This window comes from Protopterus annectens, chromosome 6.part0, assembly GCF_019279795.1.
Source record: "Protopterus annectens isolate FY-2018-M chromosome 6.part0, PAN1.0, whole genome shotgun sequence".
In the NCBI taxonomy this organism is placed as follows: Eukaryota; Metazoa; Chordata; order Ceratodontiformes; family Protopteridae; genus Protopterus; species Protopterus annectens.
The window spans coordinates 1,732,235,437-1,732,255,572 of record NC_056737.1 but is presented as its reverse complement, the minus strand read 5'-3'; the positions used below and the strand labels follow the sequence as shown (position 1 = coordinate 1,732,255,572).

General features: G+C 39.0%; 1 protein-coding gene across 1 annotated transcript in view; it reads right to left on the bottom strand.

Annotated features, from left to right (window-relative positions):
- Window positions 1–20,136, bottom strand: part of FAM171B (family with sequence similarity 171 member B) — a 777,296-nt gene that overhangs the window by 440,458 nt on the left and 316,702 nt on the right. The window contains exon 4 of the mRNA XM_044075125.1: window positions 5,359–5,514. Coding sequence (XP_043931060.1) covers window positions 5,359–5,514 — 156 coding nt within the window. The remainder of the gene's footprint in view (window positions 1–5,358; window positions 5,515–20,136) is intronic.

Below are 20,136 nucleotides of genomic sequence, written 5' to 3'. Positions count from 1 at the left end.
TGCCCTGGGGCATTTGTAAGCCTAACCATAGTGATGTGACTTTTGCCACCCCATGAAATGGTACAAAAATGTACAGAATAAATCTAGAATACTGTGCCTCTGTCCAGTAGTGACACAATGAAGGTCCCCTTATATAATAGAATTAGTTTACTGTGCCCCTGTCTAGCAGTCACACAGATGTGACCCCTAGGGTAAACTTACGATCTCCCATCCACTCATCAAGATTTCTCTTGAAGAGAGTCAGTGAGGGGCTCTGCCTAATACGAACTGGGATCCTGTTCCAAAGCATGGGAAGCCTCTGGGTTATGAATCTATCCCTCCAGCATGTCCTATTCATACTTGTGCCAAGGTTTAAGTCTTTAGCTCTCGTGGTCCTGATGGATTTGGATTTTTTTGAGGTGGAGCATGTCCATCAGATCCTGACTGGACATGGCCTTTTACGTCAGGCAGAGATCACCTCTGAGCAGGCGGTATGCTACTGAATAGAGCTGAAGTTTCTTTAGTCTGGCAGAATAAGACATATGTTGGAGACCCTTGATCCTTTTGGTGAAGTACTTTTGTGGTCTCTCCAGCTGTTGCAAATGCCGGGTGAGGTACATACCAAATGGGGCATTGTACTCAATCATGGGTCTGATGAGGGAGGAATATAGGGGTACAATGACATCCTTGGATCTGGATGTGAATCCCTTCATGATGAGGTGTGCAAGGTAGAATGTTTTTCTAACCACTTTGGCAACGTGGGTGTCAAATGAGAGGTTGCTGTCTACTTGGGTCCCTAGGTCTCTGATTACTTTTTCCCTACTCAGTGGGTTGCTCTCTATGTGATAATTTGTGGGTACTTTGTTTTTTCCAAAAAGGATGACTATACATTTTTTGGCATTTAGTTTAAGGCCGTGACTACGGCAGCAGCTGTCCGTTTCAGTGAGGCCTTTTTGTAGGATGTATGTGTCTGCTGGTGTATCATCTATGGCGCCTAGTTTGCAGTCATCTGTGAACTTTGTCAGCCACAGCCCTCCCATGTTTGCTTTAACATCTGAGAAATAAATGCCGAACAAGAGGGGTCCCAGGACAGATCCCTGTGGGACACCACTTGTGACTGGCTTTGAGTCTGACATTGCTCCAGCGATTTTAACTTTATGGGTTCTGTCCTTTAGCCAGTTTGCAACCCATCTAGTGACATAAGGGTTTACTTTTAAGCTGTTTAGCTTATCTATGATGCCTGAGTGGGGTATTGTGTCGAAGGCCTTAGCCAAGTCCAGGTATGCTGTATGGACTGCTTTGCCCTCATCAATGGCTCTAGTGACTGTTTGAAAAAGTCAACCAGGTTTAAAAGGCAGGATCTGCCCTTTACAAAGCCGAACTGGGTGGGGTCAAGTGTCTGTAGGTCCCCTATGTCTCTGTTTATGAGTTCCATAATGATTCTTTCCATAGCTTTGCAGACCAGGCTAGTTAAGCTTATGGGGCGGTAGTTTCCAGGGTCTGTAGAGGCACCCCCCCCTTGTGGAGTGGGACCACTGTTGCTGTACGCCAGTGTTCAGGTACATATCCCAGTAAGGCTAAGGTTAAATAGCATTTTTATGTGTGGGTTTAGCTCCTCTTGGAGTTCACGTAACACGCACCCCGGGATACCGTCAGGTCCCATTGATGCTGTGTTTTGCTTTGTTTAGGGCGGTTCTCACTTGGACATCTGAGATGACAGGGAGATTACATTCAGCTGGGATAAGTATTTCTTCTTTTGGGAGTGAAGGAGGGGAGAAATTTGCACTGAACCTGTCAGCCAGAATGTTAGCAATATCTGTGGGTTCAGTGTATTTTTTGTTGTTGTGAACCAACTCTGAGCATATCTGAGGGTTTCCCACTAGGTTTCTAACATAGCTGAAGAAGGCTTTGTGGTTATCTTTAGTGTCCTTAGCGATTTTTCTCTCAAAGTTTGCCTTGGATGTTTTCATGAGAGAACGTAGTTTTCTGCTAATGTTGATCAGAGATGTCTTCCCTTCATGGGATTTCGCTCTGACGTGCAGTAGCTTCCTTCTTTTGTTATACAATTTGTTTATGGCTGAGGTCCACCAGACAGGATGCTTACATTTGGTGGAGAGGGACTTGGATTTGTTTGGGATTGCATGATCCATGCATTCTTGGAGATGTCCATAGAAAGCATTTGTGAAGGATTCGGCATTGTGGGATGTGGTATCCACTGGCACAGTGGGCTTAAAGGATACCATCTCAGTCTTAAGAAGAGTGAAGTCTGCTTTTGAGAAGTTTTTCACTGTGGTCTTTTGTGCTGGGTGTGGAGGTGGGATATGTATATCCAGGGTGATTAGTTTGTGGTCAGATCTCACTAGTGAGGGGTATACTTCCAGTGTGGAGCATTTTGTCCCCATGTCTGTGATGATCAGGTCTAGTATATTATCTCCCCTAGTGGGAGAGGTGACTAGTTGTTCCAGTGCATTTGAATTTATGAATTCCAGGAACCTTTGGGCTAGGGTATTAGGGCTAGAATAATGTACCCAATCTATGTTTAGGTAGTTGAAGTCTCCCAGTATGATGGTATTTTTTGATACATTCATATCCTCCAATGTCTTCAGGAAGGCTGAGTGGGGTTCTTGTGATTGGGAGGGTGGTCTGTAACATGCTATCAGTTGTATAGCAGTTTTGCCTATCGTTAGTTGCACCTGTATGGTCTCTGATGCTTCATGTGTTGCTACTAACCTGGAGGTGTGGGTGTCCTTTATGAATATGGACAATCCCCCTCCCTTTGTGGTTCGGCCCGGGTTTTGGGGCCGAAAAGCATGATACGAGGTATAGCCTGGTAGCGCTGGGGTGCTCTCAGGAGCCTTGAACCAGGTTTCAGTTACTGCACAGACGTCGATGTTCTCCATGTTGAGGAGTGCATCAAGTGCCTGCATCTTGAGATTTAGACTTCTGGCATTGAGCAGCATTACCCTTAGTTTTTTTCCATTTTTGTTTTCTAAGGAGGTGGGTTTGTCTTTTGAGCCTTGCCTAAAAAAGGAAGTATGGGGGTGGCAAGAGCCTTAGCCAATATCCGGAAGCCCAGTGGTGACAGGTGTAAGCCATCCCTTGCGAAGCAGCGTGGCTTGTCCAACATATCATCCCAGGCAGACAGACATTAGAAATTACAGCATGGTCTTAACCTACTACTTTAAAAAAATGGCTATTTCAAACCGGCCATAAAGATTCTGAAAGTTTTGTTCTGCTAACAGAAAAGTTATACCATGAAAACATAAAAGTTTGAGCAATCTAAATTTGTTGTAAATCCCAAGTCAAATGTTGGTAACAAGCACAAAATAGCATCCCCAAACATAGTTTTAAATGTGAAAAGAGGGGACACATAGCTACATTTGGAACTGCCAATAGTAACATGTTATTGTGGAATATAATGCCTCTAGAATGTGACAGTTTGTGTTCTAGAATGTTTGAAACTGATTCATTTACTGTGCAGTTCATGGGTTATTAAGTGCAATGTCTTAGCTGATGGGAGGGAAATACAAGGAGTATTATGCAACATTGTAACAGAAAAAAAAACAGTATGTTTGTAAGAAGAAAATTGTTAAACAAAGCAGTAAAGGGGATATGCATTTGTGGTGATTATAAACAGTATCCTGTTACAGAAGTACAAACTAGGTTTAGAAAGGTAATCTATGCAGATGCTGCTGTTACCAGTTTAGGTCATAAGGAAAATGTTTCCCACTATGAATAGTTGTGGAAAGTTTCAGAAAAGGATACTTTCTAAAGATGGTACTCTGCATAACTAAGACAAAAATGTGTGTGTGTGTGTGTGTGTGTGTGTGTGTGTGTGTGTGTGTGTGTGTGTGTGTGTGTGTGTGTGTGTGTCTGTGTGTGTGTGTGTGTGTGTGTGTGTGTGTGTGTGTGTGTGTGTGTGTGTGTGTGTGTGTGTGTGTGTGTGTGTGTGTGTGTGTGTGTGTGTGTGTGTGTGTGTGTGTGTGTGTGTGTGTGTGTGTGTGTGTGTGTGTGTGTTATATGTGGGGTGTGGTGGAGGTGGGGGGCCAAACTGATAGACACAATCATAGAGTACATGAATTCAAGAAGACCAAGGAATAATGTTAGAAACCTCTAGTGGTTGAAAAATGTAGCTAGGAATACAATTAGGTAAATAACCTCCATCAACTGAACAGATATCTGAGAATATATCTATCACAGAACCAGTAGAAGGAAGGAAGGAAATTGCACATTAAATGTTGCAGCCTAAAAGTATTGTAGAACAGTGAGTTGAAATGAATAGAGTCATGTACCATCCCAACCAGTTTGCTAACAAGTAATATCTGTCTATCTGTATATCTATCTATGTATCTATCTATGTATCTATCTATCTATCTATCTATCTATCTATCTATCTATCTATCTGTCTATCTATCTGTCTATCTATCTGTCTATCTATCTATCTACAAATGAAAATCTCACTGAAAGGGGGTATTTTGAAGAAATGAAGTTGCAAAATATGTGGCTTTGCAGTACGTCTGTGTTCCAGTGTCTTTGTGATTTCCGTTAGTGAACCAACGCAGCATTTCTTTAAAAGTTTTTTTCTTCACATTTCATTAGTATCTTGCTTTATTGGGCGACAGCTATACTGTGCACTGTGTATACTAAGTCGTTACATGTCTGTGTCCAAAGTCGTCTTTTTTTTTTTTTTTTTTTTAATTATAAAGATAGGCATCTGTGGCATTTATTTTACTCTCGCACCCTTGTTAACGTACTAATGTCCATATTCAGGCTGCTGGAAACAGATAATACAGCTCTCTTTCAAAAAAGTCTAGAATGATTGGAAGCTTACAATATTTATCTTGCCTCCCAGTTCCCTTAACCGATTTCAGTATGACTATCAGTGTTGGGGAATAATACTATTGCTGCTATACGCAACTAAATGTCTAGTTTCTATGCTTCAACCAAGATGGTATCAGGTATTATACAACCATAATATCAAGTGAAGGTTTACGTAGAAACTGAGGACTACAAAAGGAATGTCTGATTACTAGGATATAATCATAAAAATGGACTATCTCTGTGATTCAATAAAGCCTACACTAAGTGTACACTAAGTGGAAACTGTTCTGAGTGAACAAACAACACAAGCATAACTCACACTTTCTTCCTCCTAATTTTAGTTTTCCTACTGATTTTCTTCCAGCTTTAAATACTGAGGGGGATTTATCAAGGTTAACACAAAATGTAGACTACATGTACACTTAGTATAATCTGAGTAACCAGAAAGCACAAAAAAATGTGGTAGGGATGTTCTTGAATACAGATCATGTACGCTTAGTGTAGGCCCTATGAGTAATTCACTGCTATCCAGTTAAGTTTGCAAAAGATACTTTTTACCTGACTTGTTGATGAGAATTCCCATTGTGGAGAGAAGACTGTCGACTTCTGTATACATTTGGGGCATTGTCATGTAGGCAATTACATTTGTGATGTTGTTACCAGGAGGTTTTAGCAGAGATTTGATAAACTGAACACTTGGTTGTGATTTAGCACCTGGAGCAAAAAAATAAATAAATAAAAATGTTATTTTTTACTGGGAATAACGAAAACGATAACCTATAACAGTTATGAATTACACATTACCTATGCCTACTAAAGAGCCATTATGTTTCTACTGCAACACTCAGTAATATAATCAAAATAGGAGCACTCAGTAATGTATGCAAATATGAACACACAAGAGTATACATGCATGTCAACAAAGAACCTTAGCTCTGAGTTGTTCAACTGTTGTAAGACAGAGTAAGGCACCATCCTTCTCTTCCTCTTTTTCTGATAAACTCTAAACCTCTCAGAAGGTCTCCATTATTTTTTTTTCTAAAATGCTGTAGAGAAGTTACTTTAATGTCCAACAACTCTTTACATAAAGTAGTGCTTCCTTCCATTTATCCTGAAACTTACCCACTCCAACTGCCAACTGAGAAGTTACCTTTCATCTGTTAATTTAGCCATTCAATGCGATCATATTATGCCCTTCTTTGTTATGTGCACATTTACATGGTATTTCCTATGTCACAGACTGTCAATCTGAAGTTCTCCTTATATCACAACCTTTAGCATCTAAAAGCTAAGGACAATTACAAATCCTTTAGTTATGGTAGGAAACTAAAACAGAACACCCAACATTGCTCTGATCTTATTCAACATGGTGCCCAGTGACATCCCCCAATCTGGAATTGAGGTAAAAAATATTTCTGAATATGTGGTGCACAAAAAAACTAATCTTTCTACAAACAGCTGATTAATTTTTTTTTTTTTTTGGTCAAACACATAATGTTTCACTTCTGACAGAAAATGTATTACTGGCATTAATAATGCCAGTAATGCACTGAAGACTGATTGACATCCACAGATTATGCCCGCTAATACTTTGTACCTCCTTACCTTGCCATACCCTAGCAATGCCTCTGCATAATGGTACCATCTAATCTGACCAAGTGGACACTGCCAACACACTAGCAAACAAATTCAGCACTAAAAATTTAACCCATAGCTAACTGTCTAAAGCTCATTTATCCCTGAATCTCTCAAGCTCCCACCACTAAAGAATGTGTACTGAAGGCCCTCTCCAAGACTAAAAGTATTTCCTCCATGGGATCTGTCTTTTTTAATAAATAGTGCTAAACAAGCCCTGGCAGTACCACTCTTTAAATTATTTAACCTGAATTTAGCCACTGGCTTTGTTCCTGAGGTTTGGCACACAGCAGTAGTTATGCCACACCACAAGAGTGGCTCTACCACTGACCCTGGGAATTATAAGACCAACAGTCAGATGAGTCTTATTTGAAAAGCCAAAGCCAGAGCCATATAAATGACCTGAAAAACTATGATGTTAAAAATTTCATCAGGCCAGACATGCAGCACTTTGGCTTTATCAAATGTAGATCTTGTCTAATGAATCCGGTTAACTTCATCAAAAGGCTAACACTGGCTTTTGACAGTGGTTATGCTATGCACACAGTATCTACTGACCTGGTCAAGGCATATAACTCCATTCCCCACACTAACATAGTTAGTAAGCTTAATGCATTACAACTAGATCACTATGTGGTAAGATAGACATCAAATTGGCTGAAAGAAAGAACCCACATGGTGTGAGCAGCACGTGCCTCATCAGAAAGCATGACGTTGACCAGTCATCTATCACTGGGCTCAGTGCTGGGACCACTTTTGTTCATCATTTACTTTTCTCAAGACCATGAACCAAGATCTCTGGCCAACCAAGTTTGCAAATGACTGTAAACTGTGAGTCATTATCAAGTGCCCCTCTGATGCCCAAGCCATTTAGCAAGAATTTACACACACAAATAGCTGGTGCACTAGAAACGGTCTAATATTAAATGCTAAAAAGTGTACCACCTTCCCCCAGTATACAACACAGATGACACCCACTCCAAAATGAGAATATTGTTAAAGACCTTGGAAATGGAAGATGAGAATTCCCTCTCCTTTGCTCATCATGTAACAACAGTAGTCAGATAGTCCTTCTGCTTACTGCAGCTACTTGCCAAAGAAACATCATCCAGATCTTACCAGGTCATTCCCCCTTATATTCAGCACTAAACAGGCTAATTATTGAAGACAGTGCCTACTTTGGGATGGAACTCTAGTCATATAAAAAAAAAAAGACACCAGAGGTTCCAGAAGTAAGAAGGTCACTGGCTCAAAAACCCTAGTGTCAGAAAAGACTGGAAACATTGTTCCTTTATTCAGTATCTTATAGACTACCGAGGACAGAACTATACCTCAGTTCCCATACCATTAGGGACCCACTGGTCCCCGATCTCTTGTATCCCCATAAATCAAACAGACCCATAAATACCAAGACCTGAGATCTAAGTTTTCATCAGCAACTAAATAAAACATGATAGAAAGACAAAAATTCGAAATGTAGTAACACAGCAACTCAGGAACAAATAGGATGGTAGAAAGCGGAGTGACTGCTCGTACGACAGGACAGTAAAATCCAGGTGTATTTAATGAAAGATAATAATAAAATTCAACAACAGTTACAAGTTAAGCGCTTTCGACTGTTACCCAGTCTTCTTCAGAACAGTGTCAATAAAGTTAATTGTTACATTTATATGCTGGTAGCAGTTTGTTGATTGATTAATTGGAGAATAAAAAATCCGCCAAAATTTTTAAAGCCACAAGTACAACCTCAACACATGTAACCTATGTCAATGTTGGTACAGCAAATATATGTATTAGTGTAAGTAATACGGTAAATACAGAACTTCATGCAACATTTGTCTTCTAATGAAGCACTTAGTATGGTGATACTACAATATTAGTTACTGAACTATGTTTACATGTAAAAATTATTGTAAAAAAGTTTAAAACAAGTGATAAAATCTATGAACAATATATTATGTGTATTTCTCTCTATATGAATGAATGTATGTAATAATCGATATCTGTAATCAATACAAACAATAGAAACAGAATATAATATTCATTTAAATTGAAAGGTAAGTGGTATCAAAAAATTATTCCAAAACTAAAAAAGGTTTGATGCTGATAAAATCATTGAGGCCTGGGGATCTCGTAGCATCTGTTAAAATCTGCCACTTACTCTCACTTAAACACAATCTCATTTTCCAGTCCCCACCAAAGGGTGCTGTCTCTACCTGATCTATAATGGAGAATAAGAATTTGTGATCATTTCCCTTCTCCGAGATGTGTCTATATAATGCGTTTTTGGAATCCTGTTTACCTATTTTGTAAATATGTTCATAAATTCGTCTGTTTAACTGTCTCTCTGTTTTTCCTATGTAATGTGCGTTGCATATGGTACATGTCGCCAGGTAGACTACCTGTTTGGACCTACAATTACCCTTCCTGCTGGTAATAGTGGTGTGGCATATGTCATTCAGTTTGATGGTGTTGTTCAAATTGATGTATTGGCATTGTTTACAATTGCCACATCTCACTGTACCTTTACTATTCTCATGAAATGACTTGTTGGTAGCCCCTCTTTCTAAAAGCTTTTTCATGTTGGGTGCTGTCCTATAAACAAATCTGGGTTTGGTCCCCAAGCTCTCTTCCATACCCATGATCGTAAGGGTTCGCCAGTGCCTTTCTAAAATATCCTTGATAATGTAAGAATTTGGTGTGTACATAAGTATGCATACTCTACCTAAAGAATCAATATGTCCCCCCCTCCTCTGATCTGGAGTGTATTGACCTAATAGTGGTTTGTAGATGTTACCCCATCCATCTTGTACATATCTGATTGTCTCGTTGACCAAACTTTCAGGGTAAGCTCTGCTCAAGAACATTCCCTTAATGATGTTAAGTTCCTTCTCCAAAATGAGTTGGTTGGATGACATTCTTGCTGCACGGATGGTTTGTCCTTTGACCACATTTTTGAATACGTAAGGGGGATGGTTACTGCTGTAGTGTACGTAATCATTGGAAAATGTGGGTTTTCTGTATATACTTGAAGTAAACCCTTCGGTGTCGTGACTTACCAACACATCCAAAAATGAAATTTCATTGCAACTGTATTGGTGGGTAAATTTTAAAAACTCCACAGTGTCATTTAGGTATAACATGAATTCTAGTAGTCTGTCTTCAGATGACTTCCATAGAATAAAGATGTCATCCAGATATCTCACATACAATTCGATGTCTTGAAAAAATGCACTCTTGAACACATATTCATGTTCCCACTCCGCCATGACCAAGTTCGCAAATATGGGGGCACAAGATGCCCCATAGCTACCTGGTCTGCCTAAAGTATTCTCCTTGGAAGGAAATGAAGTTGTAGTCCAAAACAAGTGACATCATGTCACAAATGAGGCTGACTTTTTCCCATGAGAACTCAGAGTAGCGGGTGAGGCTTCTTTCAAAGTACTCCAACCCTTCGGTCTTGGGGATACTGGAAAAAAGGTCAGTGACATCTACTGTTAAAAAAATCATGTCGGAATTCCAATGATCATTGGTGAGTGTACCTAAGAATTTCCAGGAATCTTTGATAATGTGGGGGATGTTATTGCATACATTCTTACACCATCCATCAATCAATTTCCCGATGTTATATGTTTTGGACCTAGATCCAGACACAATGGGTCTGAAGGGAGGCTGTATAATTGATTTGTGTAACTTGGGAATTCCAACCATCTTGGCTAACACTGGATGATTGACTTTCATGTAGGAATATGTGTCGTTGGATATCCTATTGTCTATGAGATATTCCTCGATGATGAGATCGATCCGCTTATGACCAATGTTGACCTGATTTAATGAGATACTCTCATAATTACCTGAGTGATGTAAGATGTTTTGAATCTCATGGTTGTACAGATCGGTCGGGAATATCACGACTCCCCCTCCCTTGTCGGGTTTCATAACCCTGATGTCTCTGTTCTTCATAATGTCCAGTAGCGTTTTTCTTTCCATACATGTGAGATTGTCACGTGGTTGATCTCTTTGATTTCGCGTTCTATTGTGTGTCCAATAAATATCATTGCACACTGACTGTTCAAAATTTTGAACATGTGGGTTGGGGGGTGGTATGAAAGTACTTTTTTTGTTCAGGTCGGTGCCTGCTATACCTTTGACCACTGTTGTTTCATCCTTGTTTTTGTCAAATGTTAATGCCAAATTCAACTTTCTACAATATTTTTTGACCTCTTTGATGGTATCAAGTATTCCCCATCTTCTCATGGGAATGAATTTCATTCCTTTTCCCAATAATTTGGCACAGGAGTGATCCATCTCAATGTTGGTATAATTATATACTTTAAAACCTTCACATGTAGTAATCCTAGGTTTTATGGTACTCCCCAATTCATTAATCAAATTCACATTCGAATCAGTCAAATCCATCCCTGAACGAGTGTCCATTTCTATCTTTGTGGGGGACTGCTCCATCATCAAGACTGAACTTTCAATTGTAAAAGTGTCTTCCTGTCTTATGTTCTGTGCCACTGCTTTTGAACTTTCCAAGCTGGAAAGTATCTTCCCCCCTGAAAATTTTCTCCCTTAAAAGAGTTTTTTGATTCCTTCATTCTGGGATGATGTAGGTTCTGAACCTCTGTCACTCTATTACTTGGCCAAATGTATGCCCTATTGTTATTGTGTGCCTCAATGTCCCGCTGCATTTTTCTATTTTTTCTCTCAACTATATTGTGCACATTTTTATCAGCGTAATCAAATTGCTTCAAATACAAATCCTTATGACAATTATAATCTTTATGGTGAATGATAAAATGGTTCATGTGCTCTATCTCTTCTGATATTGAACATAATTTTTCATCTTGGTATTTGATGAGTAATTTCATGAACTCGAACCCAAATCTATCAAATAACCCATTGAAATCCTTCATAACCCCATTTGTATAACTTATTCCTAAAGGCAATTTGAAAAACCTGAGGCCTTTTGGTACAATATTCAACTTCAAACATTTAGACAAGTAGCAACTATCAACTTTGGTATTTTTAAAATGTGTTAGTTTTCTACCATAATCAAGTATGTATTCCTTCAATGAAGTGTGGCTACTTTCATTAATACAAGTTTTACCATTCAATTGGTTTTTGTCATTTGCAAAATAATCTCTATTGTCATCTAAAAACTGTTCGAATACTGTATCACCATTGTATACATTGTCCTTAGGGTGATTAGTATTGTTGAACACAAAGCCATTTTGCTCACTATGTTTCACAAAACTTGTATTAATGAAAGTAGCCACACTTCATTGAAGGAATACATACTTGATTATGGTAGAAAACTAACACATTTTAAAATACCAAAGTTGATAGTTGCTTCTTGTCTAAATGTTTGAAGTTGAATATTACCAAAAGCCTCAGGTTTCAAATTGCCTTTAGGAATAAGTTATACAAATGGGGTTATGAAGGATTTCAATGGGTTATTTGATCGTTGAGTTCATGAAATTACTCATCAAATACCAAGATGAAAAATTATGTTCAATATCAGAAGAGATAGAGCACATGAACCATTTTATCATTCACCATAAAGATTATAATTGTCATAAGGATTTGTATTTGAAGCAATTTGATTACGCTGATAAAATGTGCACAATATAGTTGAGAGAAAAATAGAAAAATGCAGCGGACATTGAGGCACACAATAACAATAGGGCATACATTTGGCCAAGTAATAGAGTGACAGATCAGAACCTACATCATCCCAGAATGAAGGAATCAAAAACTTTAAGGGAGAAAATTTTTCAGGGGAAGATACTTTCAGCTTGGTTCAAAAGCAGTGGCACAGAACATAAGACAGGAAGACACTTTACAATTGAAAGTTCAGTCTTGATGATGGAGCAGTCACAAAGATAGAAATGACACTGCTCAGGGATGGATTTGACTGATTCAATGATTTGATTAATGAATTGGGGAGTACCATAAAACCTAGGATTACTACATGTGAAGGTTTTAAAGTATATAATTATACCAACATTGAGATGGATCACTCCTGTGCCAAATTATTGGGAAAAATGAAATTCATTCATGAGAAGATGGGGAATACTTGATACCATCAAAGATCAAAAATATTATAGAAAGTTGAATTTGGCATTAACATTTGACAAAAACAAGGATGAAACAACAGTGGTCAAAGGTATAGCAGGCACTGACCTGAACAAAAAAGTACTTTCATACCACCCCACCCACATGTTCAAAATTTTGAACAGTGTGCAATGATATTTATTGGACACACAATAGCGAAATCAAAGAGATCAAACGGACAATCTCACATGTATGGAAAGAAAACGCTACTGGACATTATGAAGAACAGAGACATCAGGGTTATGAAACCCGACAAGGAGGAGTGATATTCCGACCGATCTATACAACCATGAGATTCAAAACATCTTACATCACTCAGGTAATTATGAGAGTATCTCATTAAATCAGGTCAACATTGGTCATAAGCGGATCGATCTCATCATCGAGGAATATCTCATAGACAATAGGATATCCAACGACACATATTCCTACATGAAAGTCGATCATCCAGTGTTAGCCAAGATGGTTGGAATTCCCAAGTTACACAAATCAATTATACAGCCTCCCTTCAGACCCATTGTGTCTGGATCTAGGTCCAAAACATATAACATTGGGAAATTGATTGATGGATGGTGTAAGAATGCATACAATAACATCCCCCACATTATCAAAGATTCCTGGAAATTCTTAGGTACACTCACCAATGATCATTGGAATTCCGACATGATTTTTTTAACAGTAGATGTCACTGACCTTTTTTCCAGTATCCCCAAGACCGAAGGGTTGGAGTACTTTGAAAGAAGCCTCACCCGCTACTCTGAGTTCTCATGGGAAAAAGTCAGCCTCATTTGTGACATGATGTCACTTGTTTTGGACTACAACTTCATTTCCTTCCAAGGAGAATACTTTAGGCAGACCAAGGGTGTAGCTATGGGGGCATCTTGTGCCCCCATATTTGCGAACTTGGTCATGGTGGGAACATGAATATGTGTTCAAGAGTGCATTTTTTCAAGACATCGAATTGTATGTGAGATATCTGGATGACATCTTTATTCTATGGAAGTCATCTGAAGACAGACTACTAGAATTCATGTTATACCTAAATGACACTGTGGAGTTTTAAATTTACCCACCAATACAGTTGCAATGAAATTTCATTTTGGATGTGTTAAGTCACCGAAGGGTTTACTTCAGTATATAGAAACCCCATTTTCCAATGATTACGTACACTACAGCAGTAACCATCCCCTACGTATTCAAAAATGTGGTCAAAGGACAAACCATCCGTGCAGCAAGAATGTCATCCAACCAACTCATCTTGGAGAAGGAACTACACATCATTAAGGGAATGTTCTTGAGCAGCTACCCTGAAAGTTTGGTCAGACAATCAGATATGTACAAGATGGATGGGGTAACATCTACAAACCACTATTAGGTCAATACACTCCAGATCAGAGGAGGGGGGGACATATTGATTCTTTAGGTAGAGTATGCATACTTATGTACACACCAAATTCTTACATTATCAAGGATATTTTAGAAAGGCACTGGCGAACTGATCATGGGTATGGAAGAGCTTGGGGACCAAACCCAGATTTGTTTATAGGACAGCACCCAACATGAAAAAGCTTTTAGAAAGAGGGGCTACCAACAAGTCATTTCATGAGAATAGTAAAGGTACAGTGAGATGTGGCAATTGTAAACAATGCCAATACATCAATTTGAACAACACCATCAAACTGAATGACATATGCCACACCACTATTACCAGCAGGAAGGGTAATTGTAGGTCCAAACAGGTAGTCTACCTGGTGACATGTACCATATGCAACGCACATTACATAGGAAAACAGAGAGACAGTTAAACAGACGAATTTATGAACATATTTACAAAATAGGTAAACAGGATTCCAAAAACGCATTATATAGACACATCTCGGAAGAAATGATCACAAATTCTTATTCTCCATTATAGATCAGGTAGAGACAGCACCCTTTGGTGGGGACTGGAAAATGAGATTGTGTTTAAGTGAGTAAGTGGCAGATTTTAACAGATGCAGATCCCAGGCCTCAATGATTTTATCAGCATCAAACCTTTTTTAGTTTTGGAATAATTTTTTGATACCACTTACCTTTCAATTTAAATGAATATTATATTCTGTTTCTATTGTTTGTATTGATTACAGATATCGATTATTACATACATTCATTCATATAGAGAAATACACATAATATATTGTTCATAGATTTTATCACTTGTTTTAAACTTTTTACAATAATTTTACATGTAAACATAGTTCAGTAACTAATATTGTAGTATCACCATACTAAGTGCTTCATTAGAAGACAAATGTTGCATGAAGTTCTGTATTTACCGTATTACTTACACTAATACATATATTTGCTGTACCAACATTGACATAGGTTACATGTGTTGAGGTTGTACTTGTGGCTTTAAAAATTTTGGCAGATTTTTTATTCTCCAATTAATCAATCAACAAACTGCTACCAGCATATAAATGTAACAATTAACTTTATTGACACTGTTCTGAAGAAGACTGGGTAACAGTCGAAAGCGCTTAACTTGTAACTGTTGTTGAATTTTATTATTATCTTTCATTAAATACACCTGGATTTTACTATCCTGTCGTACGAGCAGTCACTCCGCTTTCTACCATGATAGAAAGACAGTTTCATTACACAGCACCTTCCCCACCTCTGGAATAAACTCCCACTAGAAATTAAATAGTATGATGCATTATCTTCCTTCAAATAGGAACAATAATTGGATAGATATTCACACATTCACCCATGGCTTGACTGGCTTAACCCTTCTCAAAAAGGAAGTACAATCTAAGGGTGTGTACTGGCAAGGTGTAAATGGTCACGAGACTCAGCTGCCTCATATTTCCTACGATCCTGTGATCTCTGCTTCAATTTTGATAGCCCTATACCACCCCCTTTTTGCACTTCTGCTTCAGTGGTCTCCAGACTGTCTCCAAATAATGACAGTTTTGTTTCCATAATCCCACCATTATTTCTTTTTTCATCTCTTCTTTCAAAGTATTTCTTTCATGTTGTTAGTTGAAAAATAGAATGGAGTACAAGTTTCATAACAAATTTTATTTCACTTCATGAAGTCTGCAAATTCCACATCAGTGAATTAGATCTGTTATCAGAAAGTAGCATTTCTGGAATACCATACTTATTAAAATATTTGTTTTCACATTTTAATAGCTGCATTAGAAATAGAAAAAAAATCATGGCATATTCATCATCCACACTGAATTAACAGGTATTTAAAACAATCCAGAAATGTTCCAAAGACTGTGTCAGCACATATTCTCAGTCTAGTGTTAAATTTGTTCAGTATGCACTGATGCATTGCCCATGACTTCCGACATCAGTATTGTAAAATTAGATTTTACATAACCGTGGTTTGTTAGACATAAATACGGTATTTTCACTAAATTACATATTTACCATCTGCCAAATAAACTTTTTATGTTATTGTTTTGTTTCAGCCCAAATTGTTAAGACCTTTAAATTATGATAATAAAATGCGGCAGTGCATAAATAATATCTTGATACAGACAGAGGCAGAAGAGCATTTACAAATATTAAATAATGTTCTGCTAGTTTTACAGGGGTAAAAAGAGACATCAAATGATTTTTTTCAAACACCTTTATCGAATTATCACTTGTGACACAGGCAAATTTACATTCCTATAAAAGTAATCAAACTATATTAACATAAACATTATACTTCACATATATTCCTATATATTATATAATCTAAACAATATTACATACATGATTCAATTCCTACTTTTTCGAAACAAGAAACGTCTTCATTAAACCATCACTTACTACATAGGTAATCATACATTTATATAAATGAAAACAAAGCACACCAACACTATCTTAGTTGCAAGCATTTTACATCACAAACCATAGTGACACACTCCTAGTTGCAAACATTATACATCACTTATAATCTACACAATCTTTCTCACTCAAACATTACATAGCTCGTTTAAGTCCTGCTGCCTATTTAACAGACCATAATACTCAACTGACATCTAATGGTCAAAATTAAAATTGCAAGTTTATGTACCAGATATAGACAAATTATCATATAGCTGTTATATAGGTTCATAGATTAGTACTAGGCTAACTGCCCTTGCAAGCCATTTTTAAGCCTAACCAATTATCTCTTGCGAGACTCAAACCCTGCACCTTGTGTTTGTAAGGTAAACACCTTAACCATTAGGATACCCTCCTAACCACAATCAGTTATAATAATCATTATATTATCCTTTGCAAACTATATTAATAAATTTATAAAGTTAAATAAAGAAGTAAATCCCAGTTTGGTAATTTTAGAAACAATTCATATATTTTATTAAATCCTGAAAAAATACAGTTAGTAAAACAGATCTTGTTTAGACCTGAAAATGCATTTATTTATTTTATTTGACATTTGTTTACCAAGATAGTCTGACTGGATCAACAGAACACATTTTCACCGAAGCCCCAGTGAGAAAAGCTCCACAAACAGATGTATAAAAACAGTGCACTATAAATTACATATGCAGGTATGAAAACATTACAAGAGTTACTCATAAGTTCATAGGTTCATACGTAGTTACCAGGCTATCTGCCCTAGAACATTTATAAGCCTAGCCAGAGTGTGTCAGCTTTCGCCGCCCCATTGATTAATTAACTGAACCTCTGTGAAGAAGAGCCAATGAAGTGATCCCAGAGGTGTATTTTCTGTTACCCATCCACTCATCAAGGTTTCTCTTGAAGAGTGTTAGTGAAGGGCTCTGCCTAATGTAGTTAGGAATTTTGTTCCAAAGCATGGGGAGTCTCTGTGACAGGAATCTATCCCTCCAGCATGTTCTATTTATTGTTGTGGCGAGGTTTAGAGTGGCTCACAGTGACTTGGATTTCTTTAGGTGGAGCATGTCCATCAATTTTGAGTTGGACATGGCTTTGTAAGTCAGGCAGAGATCACCTCTGAGTAAGCGATATGCGACTGAGTACAGCTGGAGTTTTTCCAGTTGGGCTGCAAAGAACATATGTTTGAGGCCAGTAATCCTCTTGGTGAGGTACTTTTGTGGTCTTTCCAGCTGTTGGAAGTGTCTTGTGAGGTACATCCCAAATGGAGCATTGTACTCTATGATGGGTGTGATGAGTGACGAGTAGAGGGGCACTGTAACCTCTTTATTTCTAGAATGCGAACCCTTTAGTAATTAGATGGGCTACATAGAAGGATTTCCTAACTACTTTGGCAATATGATTGTCAAAGGAGAGATTACTATCTACCTGGGTCCCCAGATCTCTTATTACCTCTTCTGTATTAAGGGGGCTGCCACCAATGTGGTAATTCATGGGTGTTTTGTTCTTCCCAAACAGGATGACTATGCATTTTTTGGCATTTAGCTTGAGACCATGACTTTGACACCAGGTGTCCGTCTCAGTAAGGCCCTTTTGGAGAATGTCCGTGTCAGCCGGAGAGTCAATTATGGCTCCCAGTTTGCAGTCATCGGCGAACGTGGTTAGTCATAGTCCTCCTGTGTTTGCCTGAATGTCTGAGAAGTATATGGCGAACAGTAGGGGTCCCAGGACCGAGCCTTGTGGGACACCACTTGTGACTGGTTTAGAGTTGGACCTGGAGCCCGTTATTCTTAACGTGTGAGTTATGTCTGTAAGCCAGTTGGCAACCCATCTCGTGACGTAGGGGTTTATGTTCAGGCTGGTGAGTTTTTCTATAATTCCCGAGTGGGGAATGGTGTCAAAAGCCTTGGTGAGGTCAAAGTAGGCTGTGTGAACTACCTTCCCCTCATCTATGGCCTTGGTGACTGTCTCGAAGAAGTCAACCAGGTTTAGTAGGCATGATCTGCCCTTAACAAAGCCAAACTGGGTCGGGTCAAGTGTTTGGAGGTTCCCAATGTCTTTGTTAATGAGTTCCATGATGATGCGCTCCATAGCATTGCAGACCAGGCTAGTCAGGCTTATGGGGCGATAGTTACCAGGGGCAGTTGTGGCCCCTCCTTTGTGGAGCAGAATAACCGTTGTTGTGCGCCATTCTATGGGCACATAGCCTGTGGAGAGGTTGAGGTTGAACAGTGTGTTTAGGTGGGGGGTTAGTTCGTTCTGTAGTTCGTGCAATACACAACCTGGAACACCATCTGGCCCCATTGACGCTGTGCTTTTGGCTTTTGAAAGGGCTGTTTTCACTTGTGCGTCTGTGATTTCTGGGACACTACACATTTCCGGTATTGTTGTGGGCCCTTTTGGGGGTGAGAGGGGGGTGAAGTTTGCACTGAATCTATCTGCCAGGATGTTGGCAATATCAGTGGGTTCAGTATATTTTGTGCTATTTTGCACTAGCTCAGAACATATCTGCGAGTTGCCACTTAGATTCTTGACATAGCTAAAGAAGGCTTTGTGGTTATCTTTTGAATCCTTGGTCATTTTTCTTTCGGAGTTAGCCTTGGAGGATTTTATGAGGGACTTTAGTTTCTTACTGATACTGATCAGAGATGTCTTTCCTTCTTGGGATTTGCTTTTTTTCTGAACTAGTTTCCTCCTTCTATTATATAGCCTGTTTATGGCAGGGGTCCACCAAACTGCTTTCCTTCTCTTAGGGAAGTGAGTCTTGGTTTTGCTAGGGATGGTACGATCCATGCATCCTTGTAAGTGCTCATAGAGTGCATTTGTAAAGGTTCCTCCATCTTGGACACTGTTATCCTTTAGCGTGGGGGCTGTGAAACTTACCACCTCTGTCTTATGTAAGGTGAAGTTTGATATACAAAAGTTTTTCACTGTGGTTTCCTTGGTTGGAGGTGGTGGTGTGGTGTGGATATCCAGAGTAATTAGTTTATGGTCTGATCTAACCAGTGACGGGTTGACCTCTGGTGTGGAACACTTGTCGCCTATGTTGGTGATGACCAGGTCCAATATGTTTTCACCTCTGGTAAGGGAGTTTACCAGCTGATCCAGGGCATTTGAGTTGATAAATTCCAGGAAGTGCTGGACCTGGGAGTTTGTACTTGAGTAGTTTTCCCAGTTAATGGTAGGGTAATTGAAATCACCCAATATCAGGGTGTTCGGTAGAACCTTCATGTTTTCCAGTGACTCCAGAAAGGTGGAGTGGTGGTCTTGGGTCATGGAGGGTGATCTGTAGCAGGCCACAATTTGCATTGCAGATTTCCCTGATGTTAGTTGCACATGGATGATCTTGGAGGTAGCATGCTGCACCACTAACCTAGAGGTGTAGGTATCCTTGTTAAATATAGATACACCCCCTCCTTTTGTGTTTCGGTCCATGTTCTGTGGCCGAAATGTGTGGTATGAGCTGTAGCCCGGTAGTGCTGGGGTGCTCTGTGGAGCTTTGAACCAGGTTTCAGTTACTGTACAAATGTCGACGTTTTCCATACTGAGGAGTGCTTCGAGCATGTGCATTTTGAGATTTAAACTCCTGACGTTGAGTAGCATGACCCTCATTTTTTTATTTGTGCTGTTTACGGAGGTGGGTTTGACTTTTGAGCCTTGTCTAAAAAATGCACTATGGGGGCAGCACGAGCCTTGGCCAGCATTCGAAAGCCTAGGGGTGACAGGTGTAAGCCGTCT